We start from the raw sequence: 18,274 nt of genomic DNA on the forward strand, positions 1-18,274 counted from the left end.
GGAGCGGCTCTTGGACCCCCAGCTCCGAGCTCTGACCCTGCTCCAGGCTGGGTTTTTCCCCCTCAGATCCCGTGTGGGTTCTCTGGTGCACAATCAGGCAGGATCTCCTCTTGAAGCTCTTCCCACACTCGGAGCACTTGTGGGGCTTCTCCTCCCCACCCTGGAGCTGCTCACGGGGCCCCAGCTCGGATCTCTGAGCCCCCCCATGGCCCAGGCTGGCTCTTTCCCCCTCGGATCCCCGCGCTCTGCCTTTGCAGCCCCTCCTGCTCAGGGATCTCCGCGGCTTCTCCTCCCCGTTGGCTTCTCCCTGCCGAGCCGTGGAGCCGCTCCAAACGGCCTCTGCCACCGGCTCCTCGCTGCTCTCCATGCTCAGCTCCTGCTCGGGGGGAGCAAGGACAAGGACACGATGGGATTTGCCCCCACGGGGACAAGGACACGATGGGATTTGCCCCCATGGGGAAAGGGACACGATGGCATTTGAGCCCACGGGGACAAGGACACGATGGGATTTGCCTCCCCTGCCCCCCACAAAAACCCTCCCGGAGCCCCCCGCGATGGGGTCGGGCCCAGCTCCCCCTCTCCGCTCACCTGCGGGCTCCGGGCGGCGATGCCGGCGGGGCCGGGGCAGCTGCGGCCGGAGCGGGGGAACCGCGTGGTGTTGGGGCGCCTCTTCCTCCCGGTGTTTCTGTTTCGTTGTCCCTCCTCTTCCTTTGTCCGTCCTTTTCCTTTGTCCCTCCTCCTCCTCTCCCTCCTCTTCCTCCCGCTCCTCCTCAGCTCCGAGTCCGGCCCGGGCAGCGCCGGCCCCCAAAAGCCGGCGGGGAAGAAGGGCGTGATTATGCAAATCAGAGAGCGGTCGCGCGCTGGGATTGGTGGGAGGGTGGAGCGCGGGGTTTTCTCCGTGACGTCACTGCGGGGGGGAGTTGGAGCGTCCGGAGACAGCGGCCGGGAATGGGGACCGGGAATGGGAACGGGGACCGGGAATCGGGACAAGGAATGGGGACTGGTAATGGGAATGGAACCGGAAATGCGGACAGGGAGCGGGACTGGGGACAGGGAATGGGAACAGGGAATGGGGACCAGTATTAGGGACACAGACTGGAATTAAGGAGCGGTAATAGAAATGAGGACAGGGAATGGCGACCGTGGGGTTCCCAAAGTCCTAAGGAAGCCCCAAATCTGTCCCAGGAACTCTCAACTCCCTCTAGCCCAGCATGTCCCTCACCCCCTGGAAGATGCCCCCATGTCCACATCCTCATTTTGGTTCAATGTCTTTATTATTAACCTCGCATTTAGAAACGTGTATAAAAATAACAAAAAGAAAATGCAAGCCACGAGGAGCCAGGAGGATGTGGAGCCCCCAGCCGGGTGTCCTCCAAACAAGGATCAAGGGGGCTCTGCCCACCTGGGCTCACTGGGGACCATCCAGACCAGATCCTCCCGTGTGAGATGGAGCTGGAGCAGCGCACGGAGCTCTTCCCAACCAGGGCTGCCCTCAGTGCTGCCTCTTCTGGTGTCTGGTCATGCTGCTGCTTGTGGTGAAGCCCTTCCCACACTGGGGACACTGGTAGGGTCTCTCCCCGGTGTGGATGCGCCGGTGGACGATGAGGGCACAGTTCTGCTTGAATCCCACCCCACAATCGGGACAGCGGAAGGGCCTCTCCCCGGTGTGACTGCGTTGGTGACGGCGGAGCTCAGAGCTGCTCAGGAACCTCTTCTGGCACGGATCACACTCGTAGGGCCCCTCCCCGGTGTGGCTCCTCAGGTGGGCAGTCAGGTTGGAGTTGTCTCTGAAGCCCTTCCCACACTGATCACACTTGTAGGGTCTCTCCCCAGTGTGGATACGCTGGTGGGTGATGAGGTTGCTGTTGTTCTTGTAGCCCTTTCCGCAGTCAGGGCAGTAGAAAGGCCTCACCTCGGTGTGAATGAGCTGGTGACGGAGGAGATGGGAGGACCTGTCAAACCTTTTCTCGCACTGATCACACTCGTAGGGCCTCTCCCCGGTGTGGATCATCCGGTGCCTGTTCATGGTGGAGACACGGTTGAAGCCCTTCCCGCAGTCGGGGCACTGGAAGGGCCTCTCGTCCCTGTGTGAGCGCTGGTGCACCAGGAGATCAGAGCTGCTCATAAACCTCTTCTGGCACTGGTCACACTCGTAGGGTCGCTCCCCCGTGTGGCTCCTCTGGTGGTAAATCAGGTGGGAGCTCAAGGTGAAGCCCTTCCCACACTCCCCACACTTATAGGGTCTCTCCTCGGTGTGGATGCGTCGGTGGATAACCAGGTGTGACTTTTGCCTGAATCCCTTTCCACAATCGGGACAGCAAAATGGCCGCTCGTTGGTGTGAATGCGCTGGTGACTGACCAGATGGACGCTGCCGTAAAACCTCTGATGGCATTCATCACACTCAAAGGGCCTCTCCCCGGTGTGGCTCCTCAGGTGGGCATTCAGTTTGGATCTCCACCTGAAGCTCTTCCCACACTCGGAGCACTTGTGGGGCTTCTCCTCCCCACCCTGGAGCTGCTCTTGGACCCCCAGCTCTGAGCTCTGACCCTGCTCCAGGCTGGGTTTTTCCTCCTCAGATCCCGTGTGGGTTCTCTGGTGCACAATCAGGCAGGATCTCCTCTTGAAGCTCTTCCCACACTCGGAGCACTTGTGGGGCTTCTCCTCCCCGTTGGCTTCTCCCTGCCGAGCCGTGGAGCCGCTCCAAACGGCCTCTGCCTCCGGCTCCTCGCTGCTCTCCATGCTCAGCTCCTGCTCGGGGGGAGCAAGGACAAGGACACGGTGGGATTTGCCCCCATGGGGACAAGGACACGATGGGATTTGCCTCCCCTGTGGAGAAGGACACGATGGGATTTGCCGCCACGGGGACAAGGACACGATGGGATTTGCCCCCATGGGGACAAGGACACGATGGGATTTGCCCGCATGGGGACAAGGACACGATGGGATTTGCCTCTCCCGCCCCCCACAAAAACCCTCCCGGAGCCCCCCGCGATGGGGTCGGGCCCAGCTCCCCCTCTCCGCTCACCCGGCGGGCTCCGGGCGGCGATGCCGGCGGGGCCGGGGCAGCTGCGGCCGGAGCGCGGGAACCGCGCGGTGTTGGGGCGCCTTTTCCTCCCGGTGTTCCTGTTCCGTTGTCCCTCCTCTTCTTTTGTCCCTCCTCTTCCTCCTCCTCCTTCTCCCCCTCCTCTTCCTCCCGCTCCTCCTCCACTCCGAGTCCGGCCCGGGCAGCGCCGGCACCCAAAAGCAGGCGGGGAAGAAGGGCGTGGTTATGCAAATCAGGGAGCGATCGCGCGCTGGGATTGGTTGGAGGGAGGAGCGCGGGGTTTGCTCGGCGACGTCATGGCTGGAGGGGACCGCGAATGGGAATGGGGACCAGGAACGGAAAAGGGACCCTGTGGTGGTCTCAGGGGTCCCAAGATGAGGGAGGGATGAAAATTTTGACTCCGTGTTTTTATTTTCAGAAAGACGATTTATTATTTTATGATATACATAGTACACTAAAAGAAAATGCTATATTAAAGGTATATGAAAGTAATAGAAAACTAAGATTTCATCAGAAAGCTAGAAAATAATAAGAAACAATGATCATAAAATCTTGTGAGTAACCAAATTTCAAGACAGCTAAACTGTGATTGGTCCTTCATTACCAACAACCTCACTAGACCAATCAAAGATGAAATTGCTGCATTCCACAGCACCAGATAATTAGTGTTTATAGCTTAATTTTAGAGGCCATTCAGCTTCTCAGGAGAAAAAGATCCTAAGGAAAGGATTTTTTAATAAAATATGTCCATGACACATTTTATTTAAATGGAGCGTGAATACTGGACTGGGATTGGGAATCAGGAGAGGGGCCGGAATTGTGATCAGGAATCAGAAAATGGGAAGGGGACAGGGAATAGAGAAATGGGAATTGGGGACTGGAATAGGAAAAGGGGAAAAGGACAGGGAATAGAGAAATGGGAATTGGGATCAGGAATAAGAAAATGGGAACGGGACAGGGAATAGAGAAATGGGAATTGGGGACTAGAATAGGAAAATGGGCACAGGACAGGGAATTCGGGAATTCCAACCAGATAGAGAATATGGGAGAGAGACAAGTATTGAGACAGGAATGGGATCTGGACTCGGATGAGAGCAGGATCCTGGACAGGGGACAGCAGGAACCAGGACGGGAGGACGTGGGGACACTGCCAGGGCAGGGGGTCCTTGATCTGCTGCCCCAGATGGAGCTGCTGGGCCTGGGGTGCCCAAAGCCCTGAGGAGCCCCCAAATCTGTCCCAGGCACCCTCAACTCCATGGACCCAGCATTCCCCTCATGGAAAAAATTACGGAAAAAATGACAGAAAAACTTTTTCTGGGGTCAGAAGTCGACAAATGTGCTCTCCATAATGGATTTCTGATCTTGGACTGCGGATGAGCTCAGGTGACCACGGGGAGCCAGGAGGATGTGGAGCCCCCAGCCAGGTGTGCTCCAAACAAGGATCAAGGGGGCTCTGCCCACCTGGGCTCACTGGGGACCATCCAGGGCAGATCCTCCCGTGTGAGATGGAGCTGGAGCAGCGCACGGAGCTCTTCCCACCAAGGGCTGCCCATGGTGCTTGCTCTTTTGGTGTCTGGTCAAGCTGGAGATTTGAGGAAAGCTCTTGCCACACTGATTGCATTCGTAGGGTCTCTCCCCAGTGTGGATGCGCCGGTGGACGATGAGGTTGCTGTTCTGAACGAAGCCCTTCCCGCAGTCACGGCATTGGAACGGCTTCTCCTCGAGGTGGATGAGCTGGTGACGGAGGAGATCAGCGCTCCTCAGAAACCTCTTCTTGCACTGATCACACTTGTAGGGCCTCTTCTCGCTGTGGATGCGCTGGTGGGCGACGAATTCAGAGTTGTGCTTGAAGCTGTTCCCACAATCAGGGCAGCGGAACGGCCTCTCCTCGGTGTGGATGCGCTGGTGCATGCGCAGATGGGAGCTGCTCTGGAAGCTCTTCTTGCACTGATCACACTCGTAGGGTCGTTCCCCAGTGTGGCTCCTCTGGTGGTAAATCAGGTGGGACTTGTAAATGAAGCTCTTCCCGCACTCCCCACACTAGTGGGGCCTCTCCCCGGTGTGGATCATCTGGTGGGTGACCAGGGTGGAGCTGTTGGTGAAGCTCTTCCCACACTGCGGACACTGGTAGGGTCTCTCCCCGGTGTGGATGCGCCGGTGGACCATGAGGTTGCTTTTGTGAACGAAGCCCTTCCCGCAGTCATGGCAGTAGAACGGCTTCTCCTCGATGTGGATGAGCTGGTGACAGAGGAGATCAGTGCTCCTCAGAAACCTCTTCTGGCACTGATCACACTTGTAGGGCCTCTCCCCGCTGTGGATGCGCTGGTGGACAGTCAGATGGGAGCTATGGGTGAAACTCTTCCCGCACTGATCACACTCGTAGGGCCTCTCCCCAGTGTGGCTCCTCAGGTGGGCAGTCAGGGTGGACCTCGTTCTGAAGCTCTTCCCACACTGGGGACACTCCTGGGGTCCCTCGCCAGTGTGGATGCGCCGGTGGGTGTTGAGGTGGGACTTGCGTCTGAAGCCCTTCCCGCACTCACGGCAGTGGAACGGCCTCTCCTCGGTGTGGGTGATCTGGTGACTGAGGAGATTGGAGCTGCTCCGAAACCGTTTCCTGCACTGACCACACTCGTAGGGCCTCTCCCCGGTGTGGATGCGCCGGTGCTGGTTGAGGTCGGAGACGCTTTTGAAGCCCATCCCGCAGTCGGGGCACTGGAAGGGCCTCTCGTCCGTGTGTGAGCGCTGGTGCCCCACGAGTTCAGAGCTGCTCACAAACCTCTTCTGGCACTGATCACACTCGTAGGGTCGCACCGGCGTGTGCCTCCTCTGGTGGTAAGTCAGGTGGGACTTGGACGTGTAGCTCTTCCCGCACTCCCCACACTCAAAGGGCCTCTCCCCGGTGTGGCTCCTCAGGTGGGCAGTCAGGGTGGATCTGTGTCTGAAGCTCTTCCCACACTGGGGACACTCGTGGGGTCTCTCCCCAGTGTGGATGCGCCGGTGGGTGATCAGGGCGGACTTTTGCCTGAAGCCCTTCCCGCAGTCTCGACAGTGGAACGGCCTCTCCTCGGTGTGGATGAGCTTGTGATGGAGGAGGTTGGTGCTGGTCAGGAACCTCTTATTGCACTGATCACACTCGTAGGGCCTCTCCCCGGTGTGGATGCGCCGGTGCTTGTTCAGGGTGGAGACGAGGTTGAAGCCCTTCCCGCAGTCGGGGCACTGGAAGGGCCTCTCGTCCGTGTGTGAGCGCTGGTGCACCACGAGATCACCACTGCTCATAAAGCTCTTCTGGCACTGGTCACACTGGTAGGGTCGTTCCCCCGTGTGGGTTCTCTGGTGGGCTGAAAGGCTGGAACTATGTCTAAAGCTCTGCCCACACTCCCCACACTTATAGGGCTTCTCCCCGGTGTGGATTCGCTGGTGGATGACGAGGCTGGACCTTTCCCTGAATCCCTTTCCACAATCAGGACAGCAAAATGGCCGCTCGTTGGTGTGAATGCGCTGGTGAATGACGAGATCGGCCTTGGTGTAAAACCTCTGATGGCATTCATCACACTCAAAGGGCCTCTCCCCGGTGTGGCTCCTCAGGTGGACAGTCAGTGTGGATCTCCACCTGAAGCTCTTCCCACACTCGGAGCACTTGTGGGGCTTCTCCTCCCCACCCTGGAGCTGCTCACGGGGCCCCAGCTCTGAGCTCTGACCCTGCTCCAGGCTGGGTTTTTCCCCCTCAGATCCCGTGTGGGTTCTCTGGTGCACAATCAGGCAGGATCTCCGCTTGAAGCTCTTCCCACACTCGGAGCACTTGTGGGGCTTCTCCTCCCCACCCTGGAGCTGCTCACGGGGCCCCAGCTCGGATCTCTGAGCCCCTCCATCGCCCAGGCTGGCTCTTTCCCCCTCGGATCCCCGCGCTCTGCCTTTGCAGCCCCTCCTGCTCAGGGATCTCCGCGGCTTCTCCTCCCCGTTGGCTTCTCCCTGCCGAGCCGTGGAGCCGCTCCAAACGGCCTCTGCCACCGGCTCCTCGCTGCTCTCCATGCTCAGCTCCTGCTCGGGGGGAGCAAGGACAAGGACACGATGGGATTTGCCCCCGTGGGGACAAGGACACGATGGGATTTGCTCCCACGGGGACAAGGACACGATGGGATTTGCCCCCGTGGGGACAAGGACACCATGGGATTTGCCCCCACGGGGACAAGGACACGATGGGATTTGCCTCCCCTGCCCCCCACAAAAACCCTCCCGGAGCCCCCCGCGATGGGGTCGGGCCCAGCTCCCCCTCTCCGCTCACCTGCGGGCTCCGGGCGGCGATGCCGGCGGGGCCGGGGCAGCTGCGGCCGGAGCGCGGGAACCGCGTGGTGTTGGGGCGCCTCTTCCTCCCGGTGTTTCTGTTCCGTTGTCCCTCCTCTTCCTTTGTCCGGCCTCTTCCTTTGTCCCTCCTCTTCCTCCTCCTCCTTCTCCCCCTCCTCTCCCTCCCGCTCCTCCTCTGCTCCGAGTCCGGCCCGGGCAGCGCCGGCACCCAAATGCAGGCGGGGAGAGAGGGCGTGGCTATGCAAATACCAGAGCGATCGCGCTCTGGGATTGGTGGGAGGGACGAGCGCGGGCTTCGCTCGCTGACGTCATGGCTGGAGGGGACCGCGAATGGGAATGGGGACCAGGAACGGAAAAGGGACCCTGTGGTGGTCTCAGGGGTTCCAAGATGAGGGAGGGATGGAAATTTTGACTCCGTGTTTTTATTTTCAGAAAGACGATTCATTATTTTATGATATACATAGTAAAATAAAAGATAATGCTATATTAAAGGTATATGAAAGTAATAGAAAACTAAGATTTCATAACAAAGCTAGAAAATAGGAAACAATGATCATAAAATCTTGTGAGTAACCAAATTTCAAGACAGCTAAACTGTGATTGGTCCTTCATTAGCAACAACCTCACTAGACCAATCAAAGATGAAATTGCTGCATTCCACAGCACCAGATAATTAGTGTTTATAGCTTAATTTTAGAGGCCATTCAGCTTCTCAGGAGAAAAAGATCCTAAGGAAAGGATTTTTTAATAAAATATGTCCGTGACACATTTTATTTAAATGGAGCGTGAATACTGGACGGGGATTGGGAATCAGGAGAGGGGCTGGGATTGGGATCAGGAATCAGAAAATGGGAAGGGGACAGGGAATAGAGAAATGGGAATTGGGGACTGGAATAGGAAAAGGGGAAGAGGACAGGGAATGGAGAAATGGGAATTGGGATCAGGAATCAGAAAATGGGAATGGGACAGGGAATAGAGAAATGGGAATTGGGATCAGGAATCAGAAAATGGGAAAGGGACGGGGAATAGAGAAATGGGAATTGGGGACTGGAATCGGGAAATGGGAACAGGACAGGGAATATGGGAATGGCAACCTGATAGAGAATATGGAACAGGAACAAGTATTGAGACAGGAATGGGATCTGGACCCGGATGAGAGCCGGATCCTGGACAGGGGACAGCAGGAACCAGGACGGGAGGACGTGGGGACACTGCCAGGGCAGGGGGTCCTTGATCTGCTGCCCCAGATGGAGCTGCTGGGCCTGGGGTGCCCAAAGCCCTGAGGAGCCCCCAAATCTGTCCCAGGCACCCTCAACTCCCTGGACCCAGCATCCCCCTCATGCCCATCCTTGCTTTATTTTAATGTCTATATTTTCAACCTCAGATTTGACTGTTTGGAAAGGACAAAGAGAAATAAAAAGAAAATCTAGGCCGTGACGAGCCAGGAGGATGTTGAGCCATCAGCCAGGTGTTCTCCAAACAGGGATCACCTGGGCTCTGCCCCCCTGGGCCCACTGGAATCATCCAGAGCAGATTCTCCAATGGTGGAGAAGACATCCAAGGATATCTAGTGTTGCTTAATACCACCAAAATTTGGACAAAATGAGATTTTTCAAGGGTCAGAAGTTGACAAATCCCGGAGGATGCGGAGCCTTTAGCCAGGTGTCCTCCAAACAGGGATCAAGGGGGTTCTGCTCACCTGGGCTCACAGGGGATTCTCCCACGGGGGATGGATTGATATTGGAGAAGACATCCAAGGCTATCTAGTGTTGCTGAATATCACCAAGATGGGAATAAAAAAAAGGACAAAATTTTTCTAGGGTCAGAAGTTGACAAATGTGCTCTCCACAATGGATTTCTGATCTTGGACTGTGGATGAGCTCAGGTGAACACGCGGAGCCAGGAGGATGTGGAGCCCCCAGCCAGGTGTCTTCTCAACAGGGATCAAGAGGGTTCCTCCCACCTGGGCTCACTGGGGACCATCCTGAGCAGATCCTCCCACGTGGATTGATGTTGGAGAAGACATCCAAGGCAATTTAGTGTTGCTTTAACCACCACAAGAGAGAAAACCAAGATTGTTCTGGGTCAGAAGTGGGCAAATCTGCTCTCCATAAGAGAGACCCAGGGGGAGCCAGGAGGATGTGGAGCCCCCAGCCAGGTGTGCTCCAAACAAGGATCAAGGGGGCTCTGCCCACCTGGTCTCACTGGGGACCATCCAGGGCAGATCCTCCCGTGTGAGATGGAGCTGGAGCAGCGCACGGAGCTCTTCCCACCCAGGGCTGCCCTCAGTGCTGGCTCTTCTGGTGTTTGGTCATGATGCCACTCGTGGTGAAGCCCTTCCCACACTGGGGACACTGGTAGGGTCTCTCCCCAGTGTGGATGCGCCGGTGGGCGATGAGGGCAGAGTTGTGCTTGAATCCCACCCCACAATCGGGACAGCGGAAGGGCCTCTCGTCCGTGTGGATGCGCTGGTGCTTGAGGAGATGAGACGAGGTGTAAAAGCCCTTCTGGCACTGATCACACTTGTAGGGCCTCTCCCCGGTGTGGCTTCTGAGGTGGACAGTCAGGCTGGAGCTGTGTATGAAGCCCTTCCCACACTGGGGGCACTTGTAGGGTCTCTCCCCGGTGTGGATCCTCCTGTGTGTGACGAGGGTTGACTTCTCTTTGAATCCCACCCCACAATCAGGGCAGCTGAAGGGCCTCTCGTCCGTGTGGATGCGCTGGTGCACAAGGAGATCAGACGAGGTGTAAAAGCCCTTCTGGCACTGATCACACTCGTAGGGCCTCTCCCCGGTGTGGCTTCTGAGGTGGACAGTCAGGGTGGAGCTGCGGGTGAAAGTCTTCCCACACTGGGGACAATCGTGGGGTCTCTCCCCGGTGTGGATGCGCCGGTGGACGATGAGGTGGGAGTTGCATCGGAAGCTCTGCCCGCAGTCACGACAGTGGAACGGCCTCTCCTCGGTGTGGATGAGCCGGTGACCGAGGAGGTGGGTGCTGTTGAGGAACCTCTTATTGCACTGATCACACTCAAAGGGCCTCTCCCCCGTGTGGATGCGCCGGTGCTGGTTGAGGTGGGAGACGCTTTTGAAGCCCTTCCCACAGTCGGGGCACTGGAAGGGCCTCTCATCCGTGTGTGAGCGCTGGTGCACCAGGAGTACAGAGCTGCTCATAAACCTCTTCTGGCATTGGTCACACTGGTAGGGTCGCTCCCCCGTGTGGCTCCTCAGGTGGACAGTCAGGTTGGACCTACACCTGAAGCTCTTCCCACACTCGGAGCACTTGTGGGGCTTCTCCTCCCCACCCTGGAGCTGCTCACGGGGCCCCAGCTCGGATCTCTGAGCCCCTCCATGGCCCAGGCTGGCTCTTTCCCCCTCGGATCCCCGCGCTCTGCCTTTGCAGCCCCTCCTGCTCAGGGATCTCCGCGGCTTCTCCTCCCCGTTGGCTTTTCCCTGCCGAGCCGTGGAGCCGCTCCAAACGGCCTCTGCCACCGGCTCCTCGCTGCTCTCCATGCTCAGCTCCTGCTCGGGGGGAGCAAGGACAAGGACACGATGGGATTTGCCCCCACGGGGACAAGGACACGGTGGGATTTGCCTCCCCTGCCCCCCATAAAAAACCCTCCCGGAGCCCCCCGCGATGGGGTCGGGCCCAGCTCCCCCTCTCCGCTCACCTGCGGGCTCCGGGCGGCGATGCCGGCGGGGCCGGGGCAGCTGCGGCCGGAGCGCGGGAACCGCGTGGTGTTGGGGCGCCTCTTCCTCCCGGTGTTTCTGTTCCGTTGTCCCTCCTCTTCCTTTGTCCCTCCTCTTCCTCCTCCGCTCCTTCTCCCCCTCCTCCCGCTCCTCCTCCGCTCCGAGTCCGGCCCGGGCAACGCCGGCCCCAAAAGCAGCCGCGGAGCAAAGGCGTGGTTATGCAAATCAGGGAGGGATCGCACGTTCGGATTGGTGGGAGGGAGGAGCGGGGGATTTACTCGGTGACGCCATGTTGGGGGTGGTTCTGCAGCGTCCGGGGAGAGCGGAGCGGGAATGGGGACCGGGAATGGGGACCGGGACCGGGAATGGGGCCCGAGAATGGGAACAGGAACCGGGAATGGGGACCGGGACCGAGAATCGGGACAAGGACCGAGAATGGGGACAGGGACCGGAGACCGGGAATGGGAATGGAACCGGAAGTGCGGACAGGGAGCGGGACTGGGGACAGGGAATGGGGACCGGGAATGCGAACCAGGAACGGGAACACGAAATGTGGACCAGTATTGGGGACAGGGAGCGGGAATGGAGACCGGGAATGGAGACCGGGAATGGGGACCCAGACTGGGGATAAGGACCGGCAATGGGAATGGGGACAGCGAATGGGGACCGTGGGGTTCCCAAAGCCAGGAGGAAACCCCAAATCTGTCCCAGGAACCCTGAACTCCCTCTGGCCCAGCATCCCCCTCATCCCCTGGAATATCCTCCCATGTCCACATCCTCATCTTTTTTAGATGTCTTTATTATTAATCTTGGATTTAAAAACTTGTAGAAAAATAACAAAGAGAAAAAAAAAGAAAATCCAGGCTACGAGTAGCCAGGTGGATGTGGAGCCCCCAGCCAGGTGTCCTCCAAACTGGGATCACCTGGGCTCTTCCCACCGGGGCTCACTGGGGATCACCCAGCACAGACCATCCAGTGTGGGATGGAGCTGGAGCAGCGCACGGAGCTCTTCCCACCCAGGACTGCCCTCAGTGCTGGCTCTTCTGGTGTCTGCTCAAGTGGGAAATTTGAGAAAAGCTCTTCCCACACTCCCCACACTCATAGGGTCTCTCCCCGGTGTGGCTCCTCAGGTGGACAGTCAGGCTGGAGCTCACCCTGAAGCTCTTCCCACACTGGGGACACTTGTGGGGTCTCTCCCCAGTGTGGATGCGCCGGTGCCTGTTGAGGTGGGAGTTGCATCTGAAGCTCTGCCCGCAGTCACGGCAGTGGAACGGCCTCTCCTTGGTGTGGATGAGCTTGTGGCTGAGGAGACTGGAGCTCCTCAGGAACCTCTTCTGGCACTGATCACACTCGTAGGGCCTCTCCCCGGTGTGGCTTCTGAGGTGGACAGTCAGGGTGGAGCTGTGGGTGAAAGTCTTCCCACACTGGGGACACTCGTGGGGTCTCTCCCCGGTGTGGATGAGCCGGTGACAGAGGAGGTGGGTGCTGTTGAGGAACCTCTTATTGCACTGATCACACTCGTACGGCCTCTCCCCTGTGTGGATGCGCTGGTGCCTGTTGAGGTGGGAGATTCTTTTGAAACCCTTCCCGCAGTCGGGGCACTGAAAGGGCCTCTCGTCCGTGTGTGAGCGCTGGTGCACCAGGAGATCAGAGGTCCTCAAAAACCACTTCTGGCACTGGTCACACTGGTAGGGTCGTTCCCCCGTGTGGCTCCTCAGGTGGACTGAAAGGTTGGAGCTCGAGGTGAAGCTCTTCCCACACTCCCCACACTCATAGGGCTTCTCCCCGGTGTGGATTCGCTGGTGGATGACGAGGCTGGACTTTTGCCTGAATCCCTTTCCACAATCGGGACAGCAAAATGGCCGCTCGTTGGTGTGAATGCGCTGGTGACTGACGACATTGGAGTTGCTGTAAAACCTCTGATGGCATTCAGCACACTCAAAGGGCCTCTCCCCAGTGTGGCTCCTCAGGTGGACAGTCAGGCAGGATCTCCGCTTGAAGCTCTTCCCACACTCGGAGCACTTGTGGGGCTTCTCCTCCCCTCCCTGGAGCTGCTCACGGGGCCCCAGCTCTGAGCTCTGACCCTGCTCCAGGCTGGGTTTTTCCCCCTCAGATCCCGTGTGGGTTCTCTGGTGCACAATCAGGCAGGATCTCCTCTTGAAGCTCTTCCCACACTCGGAGCACTTGTGGGGCTTCTCCTCCCCTCCCTGGAGCTGCTCACGGGGCCCCAGCTCGGATCTCTGAGCCCCTCCATGGCCCAGGCTGGCTCTTTCCCCCTCGGATCCCCGCGCTCTGCCTTTGCAGCCCCTCCTGCTCAGGGATCTCCGCGGCTTCTCCTCCCCGTTGGCTTCTCCCTGCCGAGCCGTGGAGCCGCTCCAAACGGCCTCTGCCACCGGCTCCTCGCTGCTCTCCATGCTCAGCTCCTGCTCGGGGGGAGCAAGGACAAGGACACGATGGGATTTGCCCCCGTGGGGACAAGGACACGATGGGATTTGCCCCCACGGGGACAAGGACACGATGGGATTTGCCCCACAATTCAGGACGGCATTTGGGATTTGCCCCACAAGTTCAGGACGGGATTTGCCCCACAATTCAGGATGGCATTTGGGATTTGCCCCCATCCCAGGACAGGATTTGCCCCCACGCCCCCATTTGCCCCCCCCAGGCCGAGCTGGCAGCTGCCCCAGCACACAGAGGGTTAAAAGGGTCCTTGCCTTCCTCGAGATTTCCTGAAAAATCTCTTTTTTTAGGGTTTTTCCCCTCTCCTGAGCAGCTCAGGAGCCTCTGAGGAAAAGATAAACAAGAATTATCTGCAGCTGCGGAATGCAAGAGGCGCGGCCGGGATTGGGCCGCACTGGTTGTTTTTAATTTGTTTTTAATTTGTTTTTAATTTGTTTCTAATTCATGGCCAATCACGGGGAGCAGGCTCGGATTCTCTCAGGGTCAGCAGCTTTTGATATCATTCCTTTCAGGATTTTTTCCTTTTCAGCCTTCTAAAGAAATCTTTTCTTCTATTTTTAGTATGGTTTTAATGTATAATTTACTTTTAAAATAATATATATCTTTAAATATACAATTTTACTTATTAGCTATGTTAATACATACAGTTTTATTAAATTATTTTCTTTAAATACAATATATATCTTAAAAATATAATTTAAATTAATATATTAATATGTATAGTTTTAATATATAATTCTCCTTAAATATATTACAATATAAAAAGATAATAAACATTTTAATTAATATATTAATATATATAATTTAATTATATTATTTTCTTTTAATATAATATATATCATAAAATAAAGAATATATTTTAAAGTAAGACATATTGTTTTTATATATAATTTTCTCTTATTATAATATATATAAAATAATAAATATAATTTTAATTAAGATCTATATTAATATCTATAGTTTTAATAAATAATTATCTTTTAATATATATCATAAAATAACAACTATAATTCTAATTTATATATATACTATTAATATTTATTTTATTTTCATATAATATCTATCATACAAATATATTTTAGATAATATAAATTATAATATAGAGAGTTTTAGTATATAACTTTCTTTTAATATAATATCTATCATAAAATAATAAATTTTAATGTAATATACATCATAAAATAATAAATCAGCCCCATAAAATAATAAATAATAACTAATACAAAATAATAAATCAATGCTTCCAGTTCATTCCCAGCGCTCCCAGTTCCCTCCCAGCGCTCCCAGTTCATTCCCAGCGCTCCCAGTAAGACCGAGCTCCCCCATCCGCGCTCACCTGCACGCTCCGGGGCTGATGCGGCCGCTCTTCCTCCCGCTCCTCCTCTTCCTCTGTCCCTCCTCTTCCTCCTCCTGGTCCCCCGTGTCCCTCCTCCTCCTCCTCCTCTCGCCCTCGCTCCTCCTTTCCTTCCTCCTCTGTCCCTCCTCTTCCTCTCGCTCCTCCTTCTCTCCCTCCTCTCTGCCCTGGGAGCGATACTGGGAGCTGTGGGAAGGAACTGGGAGCGCTGGGAGCGAACTGGGAGCGCTTTCCCGGCCGGTGCCGCTCTTACTGGGAGCGCTGGGAGCGAACTGGGAGCGCTGGGAGCGATACTGGGAGCGTTGGGAGGGAACTGGGAGCGCTGGGAATGAACGGTGACCGCTGGGAGCGATACTGGGAGCGCTGGGAGCGATACTGGGAGCGTTGGGAATGAACGGTGAGCGCTGGGAATGAACGGTGAATGCTGGGAGGGAACTGGGAGCGTTGGGAATGAACTGGGAGAGTTGGGAATGAACGGTGAGCGCTGGGAGCGATACTGGGAGCGCTGGGAGGGAACTGGGAGCGCTGGGAATGAACTGGGAGCGCTAGGAGGGAACTGGGAGCTCTGGGACCGAAACTGGGAGCGCTGGGAGCGATACTGGGAGCGCTGGGAGGGAACTGGAAGCGCTGGGGGCGATACTGCGAGCGATGGGGGCGATACTGGGAGCGCTGGGAGGGAACTGGGAGCGCTGGGAGAGAACTGGGAGCGCTGGGGGCGATACTGGGAGCGCTGGGAGCGAACTGGGAGCGCTGGGAGGGAACTGGGAGCGAAGAGCGCCGGGCGGGGCCGGCCTGAATGGGCGTAGTTATGCAAATCCGGGAGCGATCGCGCGCTGCGATTGGTGGGCGGGAGGAGCGCGGGGTTTGCTCGGTGACGTCGTGGCCGGGTTTGGGGGGGGCGGAGCGTTCAGTGAGAGGGGAGCGAGAATGGGAATGGGGACAAGGAATGGGGACAGGGAATGGGAAATGGGGACAGGGAATGGGAAATGGGGGCAAGGAATGGGAAATGGGGACAGGGAATGCAGACACGAAGCGGGAATGGGGACAGGAATGGGGACAAGGAATGGGAATGGGGACAGGGAATGGGAAATGGGGACAGGGAATGCAGACACGGAGCGGGGATGGGGAGAGGAATGGGAAAGGGGACCGGGAATGGAAACCGGGAATGAGGACCGAGAATTGGGAGAGGGATTGGGAATGGGAACCATGGGGTGCCCAAAGTCCTGAGGAAACCCCAAATCCATCCCAGGAACCCTCAACTCCCTCTGGCCCAGCATCCCCCTCATCCCCTGGAAGATGCCCCCATGTCCCAAACCTCGTCTTCGTTTAATATCTTTTATTTCTAAACTCAGATTTAAAAAGCACAAAGAGAAATAAAGAGAAAATCCAGGCCACGGGGAGCCTGAAGGATGTGGAGCCCCCAGCCAGGTGTGCTCCAAACAGGGATCACCTGTGCTCTGCCCACCTGGGATCACCCAGAGCTCTGAGACCACTGGAGCTGGACCAGATCACAAAGTTCTTCCCACCGAGGGTGGACTCTAATGCTGGGTGCGTTGGTGCTTGGCCAAGGCGAAGTTCCTGGAGAAGCTCTTCTCGCAGTGGGGACACTTGTAGGGCTTCTCCCCGGTGTGGGTGAGCTGGTGCTTGCGGAGTTCGCTGCTGCTCACAAAACTCTTCTGGCACTGATCACACTCGTAGGGCTTCTCCCCAGTGTGGCTCCTCAGGTGGACAGTCAGGCCGGAGCTGTGTCTGAAGCGCTTCCCACACTGATCACACTCGTAGGGTCTCTCCCCGGTGTGCGTTCTCAGGTGGACAGTCAGGTGGGAGCTGGCTGTGAACCCCTTCCCACACTGGGGACACTTGTGGGGTCTCTCCCCGGTGTGGATCCTCCTGTGTGTGACCAGAGCTGACTTGTACTTGAATCCCACCCCACATTCGGGACAGCGGAAGGGTTTCTCATCCGTGTGGATGCGCTGGTGCACGAGGAGTTCAGACGAGGTGTAAAAGCCCTTCTGGCACTGATCACACTCATAGGGCCTCTCCCCGGTGTGGATGCGCTGGTGGGTGATGAAGGCAGAGTTACTCCAGAAGCCATTCTTGCAATCGGGACAGCGGAACGGTTTCTCACGCGTGCACGAGCGCTGGTGCTTGAGGAGATCAGACGAGGTGTAAAAGCCTCTTCTGGCACTGATCACACTCCTAGGGCCTCTCCCTGGTGTGACTGCAATGGTGACGGCGGAGATCAGAGCTGCTCAGGAACCTCTTCTGGCACTGATCACACTCGTAGGGCTTCTCCCCGGTGTGGCTCCTCAGGTGGGCAGTCAGGTTGGAGCTGTCTCTGAAGGTCTTCCCACACTGGGGACACTCGTAGGGTCTCTCCCCGGTGTGGATACGCTGGTGGGTGATGAGGTTGCTGTTGTTCTTGAAGCCCTTCCCGCAGTCAGGGCAGTAGAAAGGCCTCAGCTCGGTGTGAATGAGCTGGTGACGGAGGAGATGGGAGGACGTGTCAAAACTTTTCTCGCACTGACCACACTCGTAGGGCCTCTCCCCGGTGTGGATCATCCGGTGCCTGTTCAGGGTGGAGATGCGGTTGAAGCGCTTCCCGCAGTCGGGGCACTGGAAGGGCCTCTCGTCCGTGTGTGAGCGCTGGTGCACCACGAGATCAGAGCTGCTCATAAACCTCTTCTGGCACTGGTCACACTCGTAGGGTCGCTCCCCCGTGTGGCTCCTCTGGTGGCAAATCAGGTGGGAGCTCAAGGTGAAGCCCTTCCCACACTCCCCACACTTATAGGGTCTCTCCTCGGTGTGGATGCGTCGGTGGATAACCAGGTGTGACTTTTGCCTGAATCCCTTTCCACAATCAGGACAGCAAAATGGCCGCTCGTTGGTGTGAATGCGCTGGTGACTGACCAGATGGGCGCTGCTGTAAAACCTCTGATGGCATTCAGCACACTCAAAGGGCCTGTCCCCTGTGTGGATCCTCAGGTGGACAGTCAGGTTGGATCTCCACCTGAAGCTCTTCCCACACTCGGAGCACTTGTGGGGCTTCTCCTCCCCACCCTGGAGCTGCTCTTGGACCCCCAGCTCTGAGCTCTGACCCTGCTCCAGGCTGGGTTTTTCCCCCTCAGATCCCGTGTGGGTTCTCTGGTGCACAATCAGGCAGGATCTCCTCTTGAAGCTCTTCCCACACTCGGAGCACTTGTGGGGCTTCTCCTCCCCGTTGGCTTCTCCCTGCCGAGCCGTGGAGCCGCTCCAAACGGCCTCTGCCACCGGCTCCTCGCTGCTCTCCATGCTCAGCTCCTGCTCGGGGGGAGCAAGGACAAGGACACGATGGGATTTGCCCCCACGGGGACAAGGACACGATGGGATTTTCCTCCCCTGCCCCACAAAAGCCCTCCCGGAGCCCCCCGCGATGGGGTCGGGCCCAG

General features: G+C 56.9%; 6 protein-coding genes across 6 annotated transcripts in view; all 6 read right to left on the bottom strand.

Moving 5' to 3' along the window:
• Positions 1-15,191, bottom strand: part of LOC141726120 (uncharacterized) — a 55,048-nt gene extending 39,857 nt beyond the window's left edge. The window contains exon 1 of the mRNA XM_074530445.1: positions 14,829-15,191. The gene's annotated coding sequence lies outside the window, so the exon portion shown is untranslated. The remainder of the gene's footprint in view (positions 1-14,828) is intronic.
• LOC141725969 (uncharacterized) overlaps positions 1-18,274 on the bottom strand; it is a 232,670-nt gene that overhangs the window by 154,244 nt on the left and 60,152 nt on the right. The gene's annotated exons all lie outside the window — the stretch shown is intronic.
• The window catches only part of LOC102069266 (uncharacterized), a 97,932-nt gene that overhangs the window by 26,022 nt on the left and 53,636 nt on the right, over positions 1-18,274 (bottom strand). The window lies entirely within an intron of this gene.
• Positions 964-7,199, bottom strand: LOC141726122 (uncharacterized). Its single transcript, XM_074530447.1, is given in 2 exon segments — positions 964-2,673; positions 4,607-7,199. Coding segments are annotated over 2 exon segments (3,648 nt in total). The 5' UTR covers positions 7,074-7,199; the 3' UTR covers positions 964-1,492.
• On the bottom strand, positions 7,896-10,917 carry LOC141726078 (uncharacterized). The gene has a single exon (XM_074530381.1). It carries the CDS (start codon positions 10,853-10,855, stop codon positions 9,632-9,634), a length of 1,224 nt encoding a protein of 407 aa, XP_074386482.1. The 5' UTR covers positions 10,856-10,917; the 3' UTR covers positions 7,896-9,631.
• On the bottom strand, positions 11,820-18,211 carry LOC141726112 (uncharacterized). Its single transcript, XM_074530434.1, is given in 3 exon segments — positions 11,820-12,922; positions 16,407-17,023; positions 17,025-18,211. Coding segments are annotated over 3 exon segments (2,592 nt in total). The 5' UTR covers positions 18,138-18,211; the 3' UTR covers positions 11,820-12,060.

Source organism: Zonotrichia albicollis, chromosome 32, assembly GCF_047830755.1.
Source record: "Zonotrichia albicollis isolate bZonAlb1 chromosome 32, bZonAlb1.hap1, whole genome shotgun sequence".
Taxonomy (NCBI): domain Eukaryota; kingdom Metazoa; phylum Chordata; class Aves; order Passeriformes; family Passerellidae; genus Zonotrichia; species Zonotrichia albicollis.